We start from the raw sequence: 20,835 nt of genomic DNA on the forward strand, positions 1-20,835 counted from the left end.
ATTTTAAAAATATTTTGAAATATACATGGTGTCCTTCAATATCATCGCAAGTAGTAGGTAGAACATTGTGTACAAAATTTTTTATATAACTCGCAACGTAAAAATATAGTGAAGTATTCGGCAGTTTTTTGAACACCCTGTATAATACTAAGTGACGACAAATATAACAATTTATAACTTCAAGGATCTAAAATAGACCCTCCAAAGCTGCTTCCTTAAAATTATTTTTTTATTGCTAATCTTAAATTTCTACGCTAAGCCTGCATTTTCAGTAAAATTGAAATATCTCACAAACTGTAAGTCCTAGGTATACAGAACCTTTAATAAAGTTCACTTATCTTTTTATGGTGCTTTCAAAAATGCTGTAAAATACAGGGTGTTCCGTTTAAAAATACATAACTTTGATATGGTACGCTTTTCCTGGTCACCCTGTATATTTCAAAATATTTTTAAAATGTAGCCGTAATCAACCTACACATACCCACCTAAACAGGTTTCTGTAATATTTTCCGTTTGGTCAGACAAAATATTATTTTAAAATATTCTTATAATGGCTTTATTCACACCACATACTAACAAACATTAATTATAAAAAAACAAATGATCAACTACAGAAAAAAAAGTTATCGGATATATATCGTTGATATATATCATGCATGAATCTAACGCCATGATTACACCGCACTGATATTTTTCACGCATTTGAAAATGAGGAGAGCAGAGCAAACACCTCGTCAAACATCTAAATCATTTGACACCATTTTTTTTTTAAATTTAAACTTGAACTCTAACCACAGTATAATCAAACATAGACAGACCAGAAAAACTTTTCCAAACGACAAATTGTCGCTTCGTGTGAAAGCGGCCTTAGCCTCAATTTAACAAACAACCAATAGCCATCGGTGCGCCCTTATACCTGCAACTTAACAAAATGTNAGAGTTTGAGCGGCGATTTAAAAATATATAGGGTTTGTTATAGCTATTTGATAAAACAAAAGAGATACGAGGCCGCGAATATCAAACTGAATCACCAAGTATATCATGTCAACCTTGAATCTAACGCCATGATTACACCGCACTGATATCTTTCACGCATCTGAAAATGAGGAGAGCAGAGCAAACATCTCGGCAAACATCTAAATCATCTGACACCATTTTTTTTTGAAAACTTGAACTCTAACCACAGTATAATCAAACATAGACAGACCAGAAAAACTTTTCCAAACGACAAATTGTCGCTTCGTGTGAAAGCGGCCTTAGCCTCAATTTAACAAACAACCAATAGCCATCGGTGCGCCCTTATACCTGCAACTTAACAAAATGTGGATATTTTCATATTAGAAACTAGGCCAGAGCGAAGTGCGCCTCTGGTACATCCCGTCTAAAGTAGGAAAACACAACGGATGAAAATAAAACGGTTTATTATGTTTGACTTTATCGATCGAGGAAGTATTCGTACGACAATATAAACCCCCAGAATAACGGAATGCATTAGAGCCCCGCCGATACTGTGTTGACGCCGTGGTTCTAATTAAGAACAGACATAAATTATGTACCAGCTTCTAAAATAATGGCGGCGATAAAGCGCTACAGTATAATATTTTCCCAGATAATGAGGCAAGTGATTATATTAACTGAAATTTATCAAATCGCGGCAATTTTATGTTCAACGCGCAGTTATTAAAGTATGTGAAAAATAGGGTCACTCAGAATGTCTACTTTTTTAGATGAATTGTAAGATTCAGTCGAAACTATTTACTTCTCAAAAAAAATATTCGGTTTAATTAACTGAGCACAAGGTATCACTACAACTTTTATAATTGCTCATTGCTTGTGTATTTAAAGCTGTATTTATTTGTAGTATTTAAGGAGGTATATCGGGTTTACCCAAATGCACAGATGTACGTAAAATTTATATAGCGTATTACACAGTGCACCCTCTGTGTGTCATATTTTTTTGCGATTTTTTTTGGATCTAGATTTTGAGATATTGTTGTTGAAAGTTGTTCATTTTAACATAGGTTTATACAGCGGAGATGGACGGTGCGGCAATTTTTTGCCCATAACTGAGAAAAAAATGTAGAAATTGTGAAACAAAACTTTTCCATAGATAGTATACAGTATTACATATCTTATTTTTGTAAGTTTTGAACATAGTACAGCTGTATTAATTAGAAACAGAAACCAATAATTCCATTTCTGTCTGACTTGAGGATTAATGTGGCAACGTCGCAATCAGCTGACAGCAAGGAGGGAATACATTTGAAAGACTCGATAAAAACGAAATTGATTTCAAACATATACATTTTTCCTAAATACCATGTACATTGTTATCAACAATAAATTATCCACAACATGTGGTTTTAATAAACTAGATTAATTAAAAAAGACTAGGAAGCTGTGATTTATTTATTGGAATAAAAAATACAGTTGATAAATCCTTTTAATATAATTAATGGTTTAATAAAAACATCGTTACCCAGCAATATTTAGGGTTACATAAAGTTTTCTTTACTTGATTAATATAATTAGTAATACTTGAGATAAAAGCATTTGTAGAGAATAACAAAGGAACATAAATATTTCTCAGCACTTTATATCTTAAAAAATTAGTTATAGTTGCAAAACTTTTGTAACCTTACTAAAATAGAGCTGAAAAACACGAACATTGAGTAATAATGTAATTTCTATCACAGAAGCTTCAAAATTACATCCAACATTTTCTTTGACTTGGACGAGAGATGGGCGCGAGTGTCATTTCATTTCTTTAGAACTAAATTATCATAATTATTTTCTCGTTGTTTTACCAGTTCACATGATTTATGTATTTTACATAAAGGATACAAATCTTCGCGAGGATAATACGATATATTTGCTATATACAATTAATATATTTACATAATTTACACACGATTTTTTGAACGCGTACGCATTTTTACCCGAATTTGATGCGCAATATCTCCGATGTCCGAGGTCTGTAGGTTCGCAATATGTACAACTGCACTCGATTATTAGCGCTGTTGCCACATCTGCATAGTGTTTATGCGTTCATTAAATATAATTTAAAACTACTTAAATATTATATTTTTATGTTGTTAATTTTCAATATGTATGCTATATGCATATTGAGTAGATTTCTTTGCTATATATATAATGTTTATCACAAATAATTTCAATAGAATTTAATTTTTCAAGTTGGCAGCGGGTTTTAGTCCCATAAGAAAAGCATAGGACCCCCCCTGCGATCCTCACTTCCCTCGGACCCCGATATACCTCCTTAGCTGTATTTTCATATAACTAATTATGCTTTATATCCATATCACCAAAAGCTTTATATCAGAAAAATTTGTTATAAAAAAATTATCACAAAACAATTACATAAAATTCATTCATTTTAGTCTAATGATCTGAATTGGACATGAATTTGAATTTCAGCAGAGGTTCTGGTCAGGGCATCACTTTTGTTATATTTTAACTTTTGTAATTTGGTAATATCGGATATGATTTCTAAAGCCGCAAACTTGGATTTTATTATCTCCCATCATACAAAATTCGCAACTTAAATGTTATATGCTCTGTAAAGAATAGGGATTTTGTGAATATCAATGTATTTGTATTAAACCCATAAAAAACTCTGTTTCTTAAGCAGCAAAGGTATTTTTCGTTTGAAGAACATTTGTCGATTATAAACATCCTTGTGGAACAAAATTTATTTAGTTTTCAGAATTAGAAAACTGTGAACATAATTAGACTGTATTAAAAATGCCAGAAATAAATTTGCATCAATACCTATGACAAAATTATTATTGAAAAAGAATGAAAGTACATTTGGACAATAAAAAGAAATTGCAATTTAAACTTAAAAATAAATAATGATTCCGTCAAATATTTGCTAAAGAAGTTCTTTTAGACATTGTATCAAGATCAAGATCAAAATAAAATTCAAAATTTTAAATGAGCGCCTCTTTTTTAACCTCGGAAATTACAAGAGCGGGAAGTTTTAGAATATGACACGAACTTAACGTTAAGATCAGATATCAAGGTCATTTTAAGGTCGAAAAACTGTATAATTATTAACTAGGAATAAGCACTATCTAAGAATAACGACGTGGACGTAATAGTTTTTTATTCCCTTTGGGATGCTTGTTTTCGGTGAAATGAAGGATTTCTGAATATTTTTATGATTTGCTGAAGACTGAAGTGTGTATTTGATTTTTCAAACAACCTTGAAGTCAAAGTCAGAGTCATTTTGAAGGTCATACCAAGATAGTCTCTTTTCACCGTACAACTTTTGTATGAAATATTTTTTTTAAAAGTGATCCCAACAACGTAGTCCGTTGTCTCAAGATTCTTGTTTTTCTTTTTGTTTTTTAATTCCATGATATGGCCAAAATATGGGTTAAATCGAAAAAATTTAAAAAAAAATTTTTCGTTTTTCAATCAACATCCGCGGTAAAAAATGGGTGTTTCCATTTTAAAAAATCAACTTCCGGTCTAAAAACACCACTTCCGGTCTAGACCGAAAGTCGTAATATGGACCTTTCAATGGCCCCCTCGGTGCCCTACAATTTTTGTCTGAAACTTTTTTCGAAATAATCGAGTCCAACCGAGATATTATTTTATCTTAAAATAAATACCCCACCCGGTATGTATTTTTAAATATTTTTCTCAATTTTCTACACCAACTTAAGAAGTGCCTTACACTTAGAATCAAAGTGAATCAAAATTTGTTTATATATGTCATTTCGCACTACTCCTTTAAGTAATCCACATTATGATTATTTATACTTACATTACAATGTCGCCTTGTATTCCAAACCAGTTTTACCACATTCAGTTCTTTTCTGGTTTTAAAAAATATGTTAAATACATATCGCCAAGTGTTTTATGAAAATAATGTCACTAAATAAGAGAGTAGGAACTTGTACAGTAACGTTTTTTAATAAGATATAAAAAGTTGTATTATTAAATAATAGTACAATTTTCTTCTGAAATTATAGCCAAATTAAAATGAATAATGTTCCTAGCTGGAACATTATTCATTATTTTCCCTCACATGGGTGTTTTTTTTTACTGCTTAACCCTTACAACTTTTGTATGAATTCTAATGAGAGCAACTGGTTTAATGCCAGATGTCAGAATTTTTAAGATACAATACAAAATTTACTATTTCAATAGGAATACCCTGCACATTTGTAGAGATATACCCACCAAATTTACTTAATTATCATAATCGTAAATGAATTTTATCCAAATGGGTATAAATATACAGGGTGTTCCGAAATTAGGGGGCAATATTTCTACGGGGTGTTCTATGTCGAAAAAGATTACTTTTTCTTTATACAGGGTGGTCCCGAGGTAATGCGCCAAAATTCATGGGTAGATTCCCCAAGCAAATATATTGCGATTTAGCCGAACTTACCTTAGTCCAAAAGTTGATAGTTAAAGAGATACAGGGTGTTAAAGGTAAAATATTATTTTAGTTTATTTCCATTTATTTCTTAATAAATAATGCAAATATCTACACAAAATTTTGGGGTTTGGGGTTCTTTGGGTAGAGAAATTGAAATTTGTTCACATTTTGGTTATAGTTCACAGAGGGCGCCAGCTGCCGTAAATTGAATGTGTTGGAAACGACATAACTTTTTTGCACTTTAAGGTATCTCATCTTTGGTATCAAATTCTTATTTTCCAATTTTTTTACAGAAAAAAGGTAGACTTTATGAAAGTAGCTGTCCCGCACCGTTTCCGATATATTTGGATTTGAAACTGCCAATGCTAATAGTTGAAATAATGAAAATAATTATGTCAAAAACAAGGGTTTATTTAGAATAAAAAATTGTAATGAACAGTAAAATAGTAAACATTAGTAAAAAGATATGCCTTTTTCACAATAATTGCTCAAAATGTCCACATCTAAGTTCAATACATTTATCAACGCATTTATTAAAAAATTGCCTTATTTTAAAGTATAAATCCTTAACGCCAAATGACTTTGCAGCATTTCAAATCTGCTGCTAAAGTTCTTCTCAGGTGTTTATAGTTTCTCCATAAAAAACTGAATTCATGTAACTCCAAAAACGAAAATCTCGGCATTCTATCCCACATTTATGTATACGAGTATACAATTTAAATTGTAAGCTAAGATGTAATTTTAATTAGGTACGAATAATACTTAATAGAAATTAGCATACAAATTACAGCAATAAGACAAGTGGAAAACGTCAATTATTTGATTTTCCTCCAAATCCTACTTAAGAAACTTTGCCGCTAAATTAATAATACCTGTAGGTACTTAATTGTAATTTAATGCAACAGCAATGGAAGCTTCAAAGCCAAATATCTCGAAAACGGTGCGAGATAGCTACTTTCATAAAGTATACCTTTTGTGTAAGAAAAGTTGGAAAATAGGGATTTGTTACCAGTACAAAAAAGTTATGTCGTTTTTAACACATTCAATCTATTGCAGCTAACGCCCTCTATGAACTTTAACCAAAATGTGAACAGATTTCAATTCCTCTACCCAAAGAACTCCAAACCCCAAACATTTGCGAGGATATTTGCATTTGTTCAGGAATAAATGAAAAAAAAACTGAAATAATATTTTACATTTAACACCCTGTATCTCTTTAAATGTCAACTTTTGGACTAAGGTAAGTTCGGCTATATCGCAATATTTTTGCTTGGGGATTCTACTCATGAATTTTGGCGCATTACCTCGGGAACACCCTGTATAAATGTGGGTACAAAAAAGAATTACAACAGAGGATTCATTTATTTGGCTGAAAATCAAATACAATTTTAGAATTTGTTCTAAAGAAGAGTGAGAAGGGGTTAAAGGTTAAAACCAGCATGGAAATTAAAAAAAACGTTCTATTACGCATTGCTTCAACCAAATTTTGATTAATTAATTTTGACACATACTTCTATGATTATATTTTAAACATTGGCGTTTACCTACATTTTAAGGTATCTAGTCATTTTAACGCGGAAACATCAGTTTTCGAAAAATGTGCATTATTATTGCAAAAGCGATGGATGTTGACTGAAAAATTGACACGCATCGAGTTGCAGCAAAATTTGTTCCTCGTTTGATGACCGAACAATAAAGAGAAAATCGCTTGAACGTTTGTCGGTAAGTCCTTGTATGATCCAATGACGATGAAACATTCATTCAAAGGATCATAACGGGAGACGAAAGTTCGCTTTACGGCTACGACCTTGAGACAAAAGTTTAATCGTCACAATGGAATGGCATAGGATCTCCCCAACTCCCCACTCCCCAAAAATGACTCCCCAAGCAAGCGCATCAATCTCGATCCAATGTGAAAGCGATGCTCACAGACTGTTTTAATGGAATTGTGAACTATGTATACCTACATCGAACCAAATTTGTCACAGACTTTAAAGGACATTTCAAATGAAGCCATTCAGGACTGCTTCGCGAAATGAAAACGCCGCTAGAAAAAGTGTGTAGATAGGGGAGGGAAGTACTTTGAAGGGGCAAGGACCAACAGTGTATACAATTAATAATAAAGTTTAAAAAAATTAAGTTCGGTTATTTTCTGAAAAGACCTCGTATATAACACTATAATTTACTTAGTTTCTAGATTTTCATTTTATGACAGCAACATATCATAACTTTATGGTTCGTTGTTTTGAATTTTTTGTCATACTTTGAACATGATTATTTTTACTTTTTTAACGTTGAAGCTTAGTTTTTTTATTTATTTTGTTTTTTGTAACTGGGTGCTTCACCTATTGAATGAATAAATAAATAAATAACAAAATAATTTAAACGCGTACTGCATTTTTATTGCAACTGTCACATTTATTGAATTTCGAAGCCGTTGTAGACGAAATGCCATTTTTGGAGAGGGAAATAGACATCACGTTCCACACGTACACCGTTCCGTATTTCATTCACGTCACGATACAAGTTAGCGTGGTCCTAGAGACCTCCATATATAAGTAAAACAATCCCCTTTGTTTTCCGAATGAAAACGCTATTAAAGTGCATTTGCCAAAGGGAAAATTACCAACGTAAGAGAAGAGAGGAAAGGGAATTTACGAATCAGAAAGGGCGTTGAGTGTTTACTTAGTGTCAATTGACGTCTATCACAGGTGGGCGGGTAGCCCCAAATTGAAAATGAATTCCTTTAATCCATATAAATTTTTCTGAACCGTATAAATTACTTAGAATTATTGATTCTATAAATTCATTCACATTAATAAATGCAATCTTCTACAAAAATAAAGTATTTCAAAATTAATATTAAAATTAATACCTTATTAAATTTTTAATGGGGGCTAGACGATAGAATATAAAAATATACATAAAAAATGCACAAAAGCAACTGTATGTTATTATATACACGGTGGTCCTTAAGTAATTGTACATAGAAGTATGATAGATTCGTGACTTTAAAATATTACGATTTGAGCCAACCTGCCTTAATAAAATATTGATAATAAAAAAGATACAGGGTGTTACAAGTGAAATTTCAAAATTTATTTTTCGCAATAACTTGAACATTTTTGGACATTTATACAAAAAAAAATTTAACTGGGGTTTTTTTGGTATGAGAAATCACAATTTGATATCTAGTTTAATGTATCTTTTCTGTATCGACGTACTGCGAAATGGGAATATTTCAGAAGATATCCAAACAGGCTGCAACCTAATCACCAAACATTTGAAAATCTATTTAGGAATTTAGGCGAAAGTGGTCCATTTCGTCCTAAACGTGATAATTTAGGCCGACCGGGAATCATTACGCCTGATCAAAATGATGAAATTGATTCACGTTGCAGATGATCTTCAAGTTAGTACAAGAAGGTTATCTTCAGCTTTAGGAATCAGTAAAACTTCAGTTTTAAAAATAAATATCACCCCTACCATTTTACGCCTATGCAAAATTTATTGCCAGCAGATCTGCCATTAAGTAAGATACCAATTTGCAAATGATATCCGAAATAGGCAAAATCTTGACCCCACCTACCTTTATTAATAGAATATTATTTACGGACGAGGCAACATTTAGCAGCCGTGGTATTTTTTAATTTAAGAAATAATCATATCTGGGAAATTGAAAATCCTCATTTTAAAAGAGAAAGATATTTTCAACACAAATTCAAAATAAATTTATGGTGCGGGATCATTGGTGACCATTTTTTAGGGCCATACGATTTCCGGCATACTTTGAATGGTGAGAACTACTTACATTTCTTTACAAAATGACTTCATTGGATCTTCTGGAAGAATTGCCACTAAATTTCAGGCAAAATATGTGGATTATACAAGATGGTGCACCTCCTCATTAAATGAAAGTCAGAACATATATAAATACCAACATTCCTGAACGCGAATTGGTTGTGGTAGTCATTTCCCCTGGCCAGCACGTAGCCCAGACTTTAATCCTCTCGATTTTGGCGTATGGGGCGCAATGAATCAACTTAAGTCCCATAAATACTCGCAACCAACTTTGGGAAGAAATAAATGCAACTGCAGTTTCTTTTGGACCAATCATGTTATTTAATATGAGGCCATCTTTTATGAAACATATGGATAAATGCATCGAAGAGAATGGTGGACATATCGAATACTTAATTTGACATAATTAAACTTGTAATGTTAGTTAGCTTAGTGTTTTCTTTTCTTAATATGTGTAAAATTCATTTCTAATTATGATTATTTAACTTATATTTTAACTGCTTTTATTGAATTTTTAAAATTTTTTAAAATTTTTAAATTTTTGATGTCAACTCCTACTATTACGTTAATATTCATCCTGTTGATGTAAAAACATGATAAACGTATACGATTTCTACGTTAATATTTCTCGTAATGAATTAAATAAGAATTATGCAGCCGATTTTATTTTTAAAATTCGATTATCTCGAAAACCGTTAAGTTTAGAGGTTGTTAACAAGTATACATTTTTGTTCTTACAATGCCGTGCCTTTAATAATTTTTTCCCAAAAGAGCGCTACCTTGATGGGCAAAAAAAGTTTAGCGTACATTTATATGCCACACATGTGGCTTATGTGGCGCCCTCAAAACGATACATTAAATTAGATACCAAATTATGATTTCTCATACCAAGAAACCCCCAGTTAAAAATTTTTTTGTATAAATATCCAAAAACGTTCAAGTTATTGCGAAAAATAAATTTTGAAATTTCACTTTTAACACCCTGTATCTTTCTTATTATCAATATTTTATTAAGGCAAGTTGGTTCAAATCGTAATATTTTCGCAAATCTACCATACTTCGATGTACAATTACTTAAGGACCACCCTGTATATACCGTTTTTATGCGACTTGATTTTTATGTCTAATGTGCAATTTTAAGATGTATATGGTAGTTAATGAACAATTTCAGTTCTTTGGATTCAGTTTTTTAGAAATATGTAGGTATTTAAGTGGTCACTACCTGAAGGCTGTCGATCTAAGTAAAAAAATATGAACTGTAGACTAGGGTGGCCCAAAAAAATTGAATATATTTTTTTCGTGTGAAAATATGTTAGTCTATCATGTTATAAGAGCCCCCTCAAAAAATCAGCTCAAAAAAATTTTTTTAGAGGTCGCTCAGGACTTAAAAATTTCCAAGATTATCAAAAAATTATTTTTTTAAATTTTTGTTCTCGTTATTTTTTCATTTTCTAGGTGGAAAAAAATCTCGATTCTGAAAATTTCAAATCGATATTTTAATTTCTAAAGGTCATTCATAATTATTTTAACTTTCAAAATACCTAGTGTAGGTACCTAAAATGTTTTCTAGCGACCTAAAAATAAATATAACGAATAATTTTTTTTATTGAATCTGATGAACAAAAGAATGGAAATAAATCACAAGACACTTAAATTTTAAAAAATTATAAATATTTGATACTCACAGTGCCGTAGTAGTGTCTCGTGATTTATTTCTATTCTTTTATTCATCAAATTCAATAAAAAAAATTATTAATTCGTTGATATTTATTTTTAGAGGTCGCTCGAAAACATTTTATGTAAGTACACTACTTCTAAAGTTAAAATAATTATGAGAAATTAAAATATCGATTTGAAATTTTCAGAATTAAGATTTTTTTCAACTTAAAAAATGATAAAATAACGAGAAAAAAATTAAAAAAAAAATTTTTTGACGATTTTGGAAATTTTTAAAATTCTTGAGCGACCTCTAAAAAAATTTTTTTGAGCAGATTTTTTGAGGGGGGCTCTTAAAACATGATAAACATATTTTCACAAGAAACACGAAAAAAAATATTCGTTTTTTAGGCCACCCTACTGTAGACAACTATACAGATATGGAAAATCACAAAGTAAGTACTTTGAGCATATCGTCCCTCTTATCACGTAGGGGCGTATCATTCAAGAAATGGATATACACATACGCCTCTACGTGATAATAGTGACGATATTTTGGCGTGAACTCTGATGAAGCAAAATATGCCTGCACCTCGGCCTGCACTGATCAATGTACATGTTTGAAGGAGATCATTACAGAAATTATTTAAACAGAACAAATGGAGTGTGCACGATGTCCTGAATAGGAGGAACATTTTTATTTGTAAATTTATGAAAAAACGTTCAATCATTTTAAAAAAATTCTACTTGTCCTCAAGCCCTTAAAATGGTACTGGCTCGGGTACTGGTTTCTTGATTTTATATACAGGGTGCTAAATATTTTGGCACTAAAGCAAAGTACTTACTCCAACCTTTTCAAATATCAAAACTCAGTATCACTAAGAGATACAGGGTGATTCACAACTTATCCAAAAAATTTTGGTAATAGATGCGGCATGAGAGAGTCAATATCGTAAAAAAAAATTCTAAAATCAGTATAGTTTCCGAGAAAAAAATTATTGAAATTGTAATACTTTCAAGCATACACCGGTGGACAATACGCGTGGAGAGCCACGTGGCCTCAGTGACTCCGAATACTGAAATCCGAATTTACAATCGTCGTTGCGATAGTGTTTACAACAGTTTTTTAATAGTTAGAGTCAACATTTGTGTTATGGTGCAGCAGGACATTTGTGTTAATTCGTAGAAACTGAGTGAAACGGGCCCAAATGTGTTTACACGTCGCGTCGGTAGAAAAATTTTTGAACAGTTCAAAAATTTATGGTCTGCTTAACGAAATTTGTTACAACAAACAAATATATAAAAACAGCGTTTTGTTCTTGCAGGCTAGCAAAAACAATTTCAGTGTTCTTTTCAACATTTTCAACTAAAAAGAAAATATAAAAACTCAAAATATCTCAAAATATATTGAAAAAAAATCACGGTTGCGGTTAGGTCGGTCACGCCTCAGATGTTGGAAAACGTTAGAAGACAATTTTATTTACGATTAGGATGCGGTCAAGACGTTCAAGGAACTAATTTTGAACATCTTCGTTGAAAATAAGTTGTTTTTTTTTAGTTTGCTGTAGCGAATTTCGTTAAACTGATGAATTAATTTTTGCAATAAATATTAAAACCATAGTATTTTTGAATAGAGAATGAAAATACCTTTCAATGAGGTATCACAAGCCCTAACTTCCCATTTAAAAATTTGGGGGTTGTAACTGCCAATCGAAGGGGGTTGAATTTAGGGATGAAATTTTTACGTTGCAAGATGTCATTTCGGAATCCAAAATCGGGATTTTTTATAAATATCCACAATAGCTGAGCTACCGAATTTATTCCATTTGGCTGTTCCACACTATATAACACTGTGAATGGCATGGATTTTATTAGTATCTCTTACAGGAAGTTACGACTAAAGAGACAAAAATTCTAAGGTTATTTTACCATCTAGGATTTCAGAATCTAGAGAAGGACAATACATTCATAATTCAGTAACTGCCAGAAGTCCAGATGTGAATTCAATGGAATTTAATGAATTATCATTTATTATCAGTTTCTGGCTTAATTATGGTAATGATAAGTATAACCAAACCTTCTAACTGATATAATATTTTTTTTGTAAAATTTTGGGTATTTTGCTTGTGGTCACTTTAAAATTTTTTATTTCATAACGAATGACATTTTCTTACAAATTTATAAATAAGAAAGTTTTTGTCCTTCCGGACAATCGTGGACACACTGTATGTATGCTAAGGTCCACTTTATAATTGCAACAAACGCTAGTAAGTTTATTTTAACACAATTCAATTATTTTTTAATTTCTTTGTGATGCCACTGATGTAAGCAAATATCAACATCTAGATTTTCAGGATTTTTTGAGTTTCCTTGTAAATGGTGCATTTTATATAAAAAAAAAATCACAAAACTTTTAGAATAAGTTCATCAGATATAAGCACATTTAATTGTAAGTACATTTCTTTTTTTGGTAACTGGAACCTCTAAACTCATCCTAATTCCAATGTCACTGATCAGATTATTGTATTGTATGATTACTATTACACCCTATACAATTTAAATTACTTTCCCTTATTAGTTCCGCAAATAAAACTACGCCTCAGCACGGTTTTTAAAAACTATTAGTTCTATTACTATGTAACAAAATATATCGCAATGTTTGGTATTGCCTTGTATTACATGATAAATTGTTGGGAATTTTTCTCGGCACAGTAAATCAAAGTGTTTCTAGAAAAAATCAACTTCAAAGAAAGTACAGGGTGGCCACCATAAGTGTCACACCTAGTTTTTTCCATAACTCAAGCTAATATTTCTGTTGAAAAAAAAATTGAACATTGTTATTACCGAGGTTATTACTGTGACATAAGTATTTTTAAATGAAACACACAGTATATTTTATATATATTTCAATAGAAGACTTCTAGGCTTCTTTTACTATTACGATGATTTAGACTTTGAAGGGTCCATCTCTAATAAGGTCAACAGTGCATAAGACCAATGACCAATAATTGAGCTAGTAATAGGTACTGTCTTTTTAGCACATTATTTTGGCCGTATCCCCTTATTCTGATCATTTAGAACCCATTTTAGATCCATATTTAAAAACTCATATTAGGCGTAGATTTGTTTAATCTAATGCTCAAATGTTTTTGCAACATAGATATTAGAAATATAAAATAGTTTCCTACAACTTTTATCTTTAATTTTCTTGGCTTATGTAGCAAAACAACAAAGAAAATGAAGGTGGCAAAGGGAGGTGACACTTATGGCGGACTCTCCTGTATATTTCTTTCATTTTACTCACAATATAATATATTTTATTAGGGAATCATATGCACAATGAATCATGTTTAAGCCTCGTGCTACTTCGCTAAGAGATATATGTATAAAAAGAAATATATGAAATATACAAAACGGAATAGCAAATTTTTTTTTTTCAAAAATTTCTGAATAACATTTAATTTTTTTAAATGGAATAGAATTGGTGAAAATTAAAGTGGTCATAATTTGATAATGAAGTCTGAGTCGCATATTGCTTTTTTAGGGAAAAAACTTCTATGCTAACGTACTCTAATGGAAATTGCAAAACTAAAAATTAAAATACTGGCAGTTGAGACCTCAAAAACCTTCTTATTCATCATTTCACTTTTAAATCAAAAACCAGGAATTTGGGATTCATAACCAATAATATACTCTGCCCACAGTAAAATAAGTATTTTTTCAAAATGGTGTATCTTTCATATGAAACAAGTGAATACTTCTTACATAGAAATTTAGGACATTATTCACTACATAAAATTAAAAAACAACCATTGGGTAAGTAAGTTTTCTACATATGACTAAAATCAAGTTTATTTTTTTTTAAGTTCAGCAGCTCTTTCAATGCCCTGTCTCTTGGAAACAAAGAAATTTTTATATGAACAACCCCCTTTAATTTTTATCATAGAATCTAATGCTGAAAGTTAGTTCATTTATAGCATATATATTCAGGTGCAAAATGTTAATATAAATATTTTTTTTTCATAATCAACTGATAGACACAAATAGATATTCCAAGATATTCCCTTATTTTTCATAAAATTCCCATTTTTCTTAGTTACAGCTCATTCAAAAAATTGAAAAATCGGATGTTATATCAAATTAAAACTTAATGGTTATAACTACGAAGAAAATAAGATTTTAAATAAATAACTCCCTGTACCAAAAGGACAAGTTAACCAATTTATTATTAATTTTTATAAATATAGTTTTGCCTTACCACAATATCTCAGGCTGAGAAAGTAAAAATAATTATTCATTATTATACACTATAAGCAAAATACATTTGTGGTTAGGCAAAACTAAATTTATAAAATCAACCCTTCGACTGATTCTTTCGTCTCAAGGTGTTATTTATTAAACACATCGTTTTCTTTTCAGTGTGGTAGAAATAGGTACATATCCAGTTCGAAATATAGTAATAAAACTTAAATGTAATAGTAACCGGGTAGAAAATAGCCAGTTTCATTTAACTGTAACTTGAGCCGTAGATGTTCGAACACTTTGTATAGCGAACCAGAAAAGTTTGATTCATACTTTTAAGAAACTTCTTTCTTAATCTTCAGCTGAATACTCCATCACAATTTTTAATTACCTATACAGAATACTTTGATTTAAAGGAAATATTACAGCAAAAGTTACATTTCACTAGATCAGCTTAGCAAGAAAATCAAATGTTTCAGCGAAACAGCAAATTTTTTTGCCAACAAAGCGGAAAGAATATTATATTATTTATAGAAATATTCATACTTAAAACGCAACAAAAACACAATTTGTTAGCATATTTACCTACCTGCACAAGGTTATACCAGGCAGATATTAAAAAATTGTACAAAGATTAATTACATACAAAGAGATCAAGAGATCAAATGCAAAAAAGCTTTATTTATAGATGGTAGAAAAATATATATATTTCTGCTGTATGGAATTATGATTATGACTACTGAATATTAAAATATTATAATTTCAGTACATATCTATATCGATACTGAAATTTAGATAGAAGTACTAAGTACTTAATACTAGATTAAATTTTAAGATATATTTTTTATTACGAAAAGACATATCTTCTAATAAAACAGTCTTAAAAAAATTCAAAAGAAGTTAAGTAATAAAACAAACATTTTAAACTGTGACGAATTATATGTCATTAAAACGATTTTCTACATAGTTCAGTGGCAGAATATCAAGTTCTGATGTAAGAGGACCTCGAATTAAATCTATTAACTACAATATCAACCATTAAAGCTATTAAAGTGTTTCTATTAATTGGGTCATATTAAAATTGTTTAAGAGTAAAATATAAGCTGCGTGTTGGCTATAACTTGAGCTGCCAATAAGTTTGTACAAATCATTACTGAAGAAATAGAGAAGGAAGTAGGAAAATAACTCCGAAAAAATATATTTTATCTAGGTACAGCTAATAAAACAGGAAGAACAAGGCTTTTTTTAAAGTAACAATAAGTATTTCTTTCTTACCGAATACATTAAGTACTGTAACTTTTAAAATTTTAAATAAGTAATTTACTAAATGTTGTCTACATTTAATTAAAAAACAAATCAAAAAAAGCAAAGAAAATATTTATGCATAAACAAATTATAATTTTTATATGGGTTTTCTGAATTATGTCAAGTTTGACACCCAAAAAAACGAAGATCCAGTAGATCTGATGAAAACACTTACCAGATTGACAATATTTTCATATATAAGAGGAAAATAAATTATTTTTAACAGAACGCGCCATATAGCTTTATCAATTTGATGTAATACATTCTAATAGTATTAAGGAGAATATCTCAAGAAAAAAGATGTGCTAGGCAAATACCTAATTGATTTTCTGGCAATAAGTTAATTATGCAGCGTATTCCGTTAAAAAGGCATTTTTTGTCCTCTCTGAAAGAGTAGCAAGTGGACCGTTAGTGAAAGTAGACCGATGATACCACAGACAAATAATATTTTCGACAAAGTTATTTACGCAACTGATCAATCGATGAAAACAAAATGCTTCTTATTTTTCTTTTGAACTATGTTCAATACAGTTCGGAAGTAGGTGTACAACATGTTACAGATCTGCCACGCAATAAATACAAATAAGTGAATCGTTTACAATCAAAATATCGCGCTTTTGTCTTGACCCTGTGTAGCCATCAAATTATACTATATACCTGTGCTTTGATCGTCAAATTGGCCATGACCGTTTACACCTAGATGCCACATCAGTAAGACAATTGTATAAGACTACAGGGGATGTTCATTTATAAAAAAATTGTGTACATACGAAATTTATTTTTAATAAAAACAGTTAAGTTATTTGCCTTTAAAAATAGTAAGTAATGATAAACTTTCTTAACACGTTGACTGCGGTACATACCTCCGGGGGTATGTACTCATTATAAAAAATATGCGAATCTCAATAATCACATTTTTACTGTATCTTGTGGAAGTTGCAGAATCTGTACTGTTTAGAAATAATGATTTTTCTATTATTTTCTTTTCAAAACTCTTTGCGAATGAAAACGTTAGTATCCTAGGATATATACTTACAGATACATGCAAGTTTATAGCAATAATTGTGTTATTTTTAATTTTATAGGGTCAAATGTAAAAAAAATTACATATCCCCAGGGATGTGTACCGCACACAGAAGTAGTTTTGTTACATATCCCCGAAGATATGTATCGCAGTCAGGGACAAAGTACATTGAGATTATCTCGCAGTCAACGTGTTAAAAACTAAAATAGATGCTACCTGAAGAGAAAGTGAATAAATAGCACCTTAGAAAACCAGCTGACGATTGTACTTAAATATAGCAATGATAATAATTACCGACAGCAACAGAATAGAATATCAAATCAGAGCAATCATCAAAGAAGAATAATGTATGAGTTAAGTCGAGTCGAAATATTACCAAGTATACATCATACTGATTTTACATGATGTTCATAACAAGGAAAACAATAAAATTATTATACAATTTTTGATTAAAATGAAGGAACGTACAGAACAATGAAGTCGTTACACAATTTTTTATTAAAATAAAGAAGAAACGTAGAGAACAATGAAGTCGATATTCCATTTTGTATTATATAGTATATTGGAAAACTTTGTAGTATTAAATATTTATAGGTCAACACATATATGGAGAATAATAAATATACACTTCAAGGTTAAATATCATGCAAAATTTTTGCAGCAAGTTCTTGATAAACATAGTTAACTGTTTTACTATAGACGATAACCTTTGTTTACCCCATTGTTCAACTTAATACTTAGGTATGGACATTAAAATATGAACATAAAGTTACAGGTGGATTAGTACTGTAAGAAATTTCAACAGAGGCAAACGATCAGAATTATGTGTATAATGCTAATCTACGATGTACTGTTTGGTGCCTGTCCCTATGAGAAATATATTTAATTGTAACAACGAAAAACATTATTGCACTTATAGTACATAAGTCAATATAAAACATTTTAATTGGAATTAAAAAAATGTAAATGTATGAACATGTAGGTAATACTTGTATAACATAAAAAATTGTCACTTACCATGGATGGTCAATTCTGAATCCCTATTAACTTCATACAAACGAATGGCTTCATCAAGCTCCATTTGGGAGGAGATAGTGCAAGGATCACCTTCTTCATCCACCCACTTCATAGTAAACACTTGCTCACTTGAAAAACGACAAATTTCTCTCATTTCTTGACACAACTGTTCTAAAGTAATGCTTTGATCTATGTAAGTTATTAACACTTCACCATTGTAAGCTATTTTAGCTCTAATTTCATTGGGATTATCACCAAATTGTGTAGGCATCTTGGTTATAGGTTAGGATACTTATTAATATATTGGATCTAAAAAGGATTAACAATTTCAGTCACGCTAGAAGTATGTATTAGTCATAAGTTGATATTGTTAAATGTTACTAAGAGAATCAAGTGAAACTTACCTTAATAATTAATATTTAATTGATCAGTCGCTTTCAGCAAATCAATTGTTGTTTTAATTTAGCATATCTTAGGGATTAAAAACGTACCTCTTTCAAATAAATCAAATAAATAAAAACAATTCATTATAACCTAAATGACGCTTTTCAGGTATCTTACTTTACAATACAAAACGTCACATTTGACAAAAAACCGCTAACTAGGCTATTTTTGGTGATGCACAGAACACCGCCATTAAAAGAAGAATGACGTCACGATGAAGTAAATTCACATACTTGGTATACGTAAGGCACTATCACAATATAACACGGTACCGATGGCAATGTTAACACTTCTATTATACTTCCTTAGAACATTTCGGTGCTTGCTTACAATGTATAAGCCGTGTTTCTCTTGTATATAAATATACCCAGTTCATTACTGTAACATTGTAAAATAATATTCAATTTTATTTAAAATTAAATAATAACTATATTCTTATTAATACTTAGCATCAAAACGTGTTACCAAGAAATTTACAATGCTCGACATGCTTATAGACCCACAGAGCAGAGAGGAATCTGCTCGTTTTTGGGATGGTTGATTTGCTCAAGTGATCATATACTTTATCCCTTAAAATCTGTTTATGAAGGAAGTATGGTTTACTGATTTGTATTATACTATTATAGTTTATATAAATAACTAATAATATGTTCATATAATTCACAAAAATTGAATAGTCATACCAACACTATTTACGAAGGGAGAATAAGGGCTCTAGTAAATTATAAATTTGACTATTAACAATGCTAACTGATTTTGTTTTCACATGGTGCGGACATTCTTTCACAGTTTTTATCTGTTATAATTTTCACAATGTATATTTAAAACATATAATTGTTCAACAGAATATGTAGTTGCAATAGGTTACTACCTTTGAATCATTTTGAATATTTTTTATATATTATTTTGTCTATACCCAAAAATACATTCAATATATAATTCACCTACAGCTTCATTTTTCAAAAACTGGGAGTTTTTTTATAAATTGGTGCCATATATATTAGTTATATATGTAAAAAAATCTTAATTTAATTGTTGTATGTTAGGTTGCATAAAAAGTGATGGAATAAGACGAAAGGAATCATAATGTGAGGAATTACCATGCTACAGGGTATGCAACCAATATTGCATAACTACAACTTAATAGCATGGTTTGCCATCTCGTGGACACTGAAACTACTGTATTCGTTAAAGTAATTATTGATTAAAGATTACTTTGTGCAAAACATTTATTTTTTATAGTGTAGGGTGTAGGTTTAATCTATATTTATTTTAATTTAAATATAAAAGGGTTTTCGTTTGTAAATACAAATTCAACAACGAGACAGAAAATATCTATTTTATTGGATAAAAATTTTATATTAGTTACAACATATTCAGTTACAACATTATACTTTACGTTGATGGATCAAAAATAGTACATTTTATGATAATCTTCTGAGTTAAATATTATAAATTACGAAGTGTTGTTCTTCAAATGTAAGTTTTTATTATTTTTGAATTCTTAGAAGTAGTGAAATATTTACTTTCCTGGTGAAATATCAAATGTGTATATTATTCATAGTGCCGTGAAATATAAAATAGTGTGAAGTGTAAAGAAAAAAAACTTAATTTTCAACACTTGAAGAAAACGGTTAGGTTCCTAACTTTCTGTTCTGCTATTTGCGTCTCCTAAATTCAACTATATACAGGGTGATTCACAACTTATCCAAAAAAATTTGGGAATAGATGCTGCATGAAATGGAATCAATATCTTAAAAAAAAATTTGTAAAATCCTTTATAGTTTCCGAGAAAAGAATTATTGAAATTGTAGTACATTCAACCATTACATAGCTGGACAATTGTAATTTCTAGCGTCATTTGCAATACGCGTGGAGAGCCAAGTGGCCTCAGCGACTCCGAATACTGAAATCCGATTTTACAATCGTCGTT

At 30.4% G+C, this 20,835-nt stretch overlaps 1 protein-coding gene across 1 annotated transcript in view; it reads right to left on the reverse strand.

Moving 5' to 3' along the window:
- Positions 1–19,026, reverse strand: part of LOC108904414 (atypical protein kinase C) — a 179,714-nt gene extending 160,688 nt beyond the window's left edge. Inside the window, exons 1-2 of the mRNA XM_018706965.1 lie at positions 18,863–19,026; positions 18,459–18,767 (exon numbers count right to left, since the gene is read on the reverse strand). Coding sequence (XP_018562481.1) covers positions 18,459–18,729 — 271 coding nt within the window. The 5' untranslated portion in view covers positions 18,730–18,767; positions 18,863–19,026. The remainder of the gene's footprint in view (positions 1–18,458; positions 18,768–18,862) is intronic.
- Between the last annotated feature and the right edge of the window lie 1,809 nt (positions 19,027–20,835).

This window comes from Anoplophora glabripennis, unplaced genomic scaffold, assembly GCF_000390285.2.
Source record: "Anoplophora glabripennis isolate ALB-LARVAE unplaced genomic scaffold, Agla_2.0 scaffold77, whole genome shotgun sequence".
NCBI classification, from domain to species: Eukaryota; Metazoa; Arthropoda; class Insecta; order Coleoptera; family Cerambycidae; genus Anoplophora; species Anoplophora glabripennis.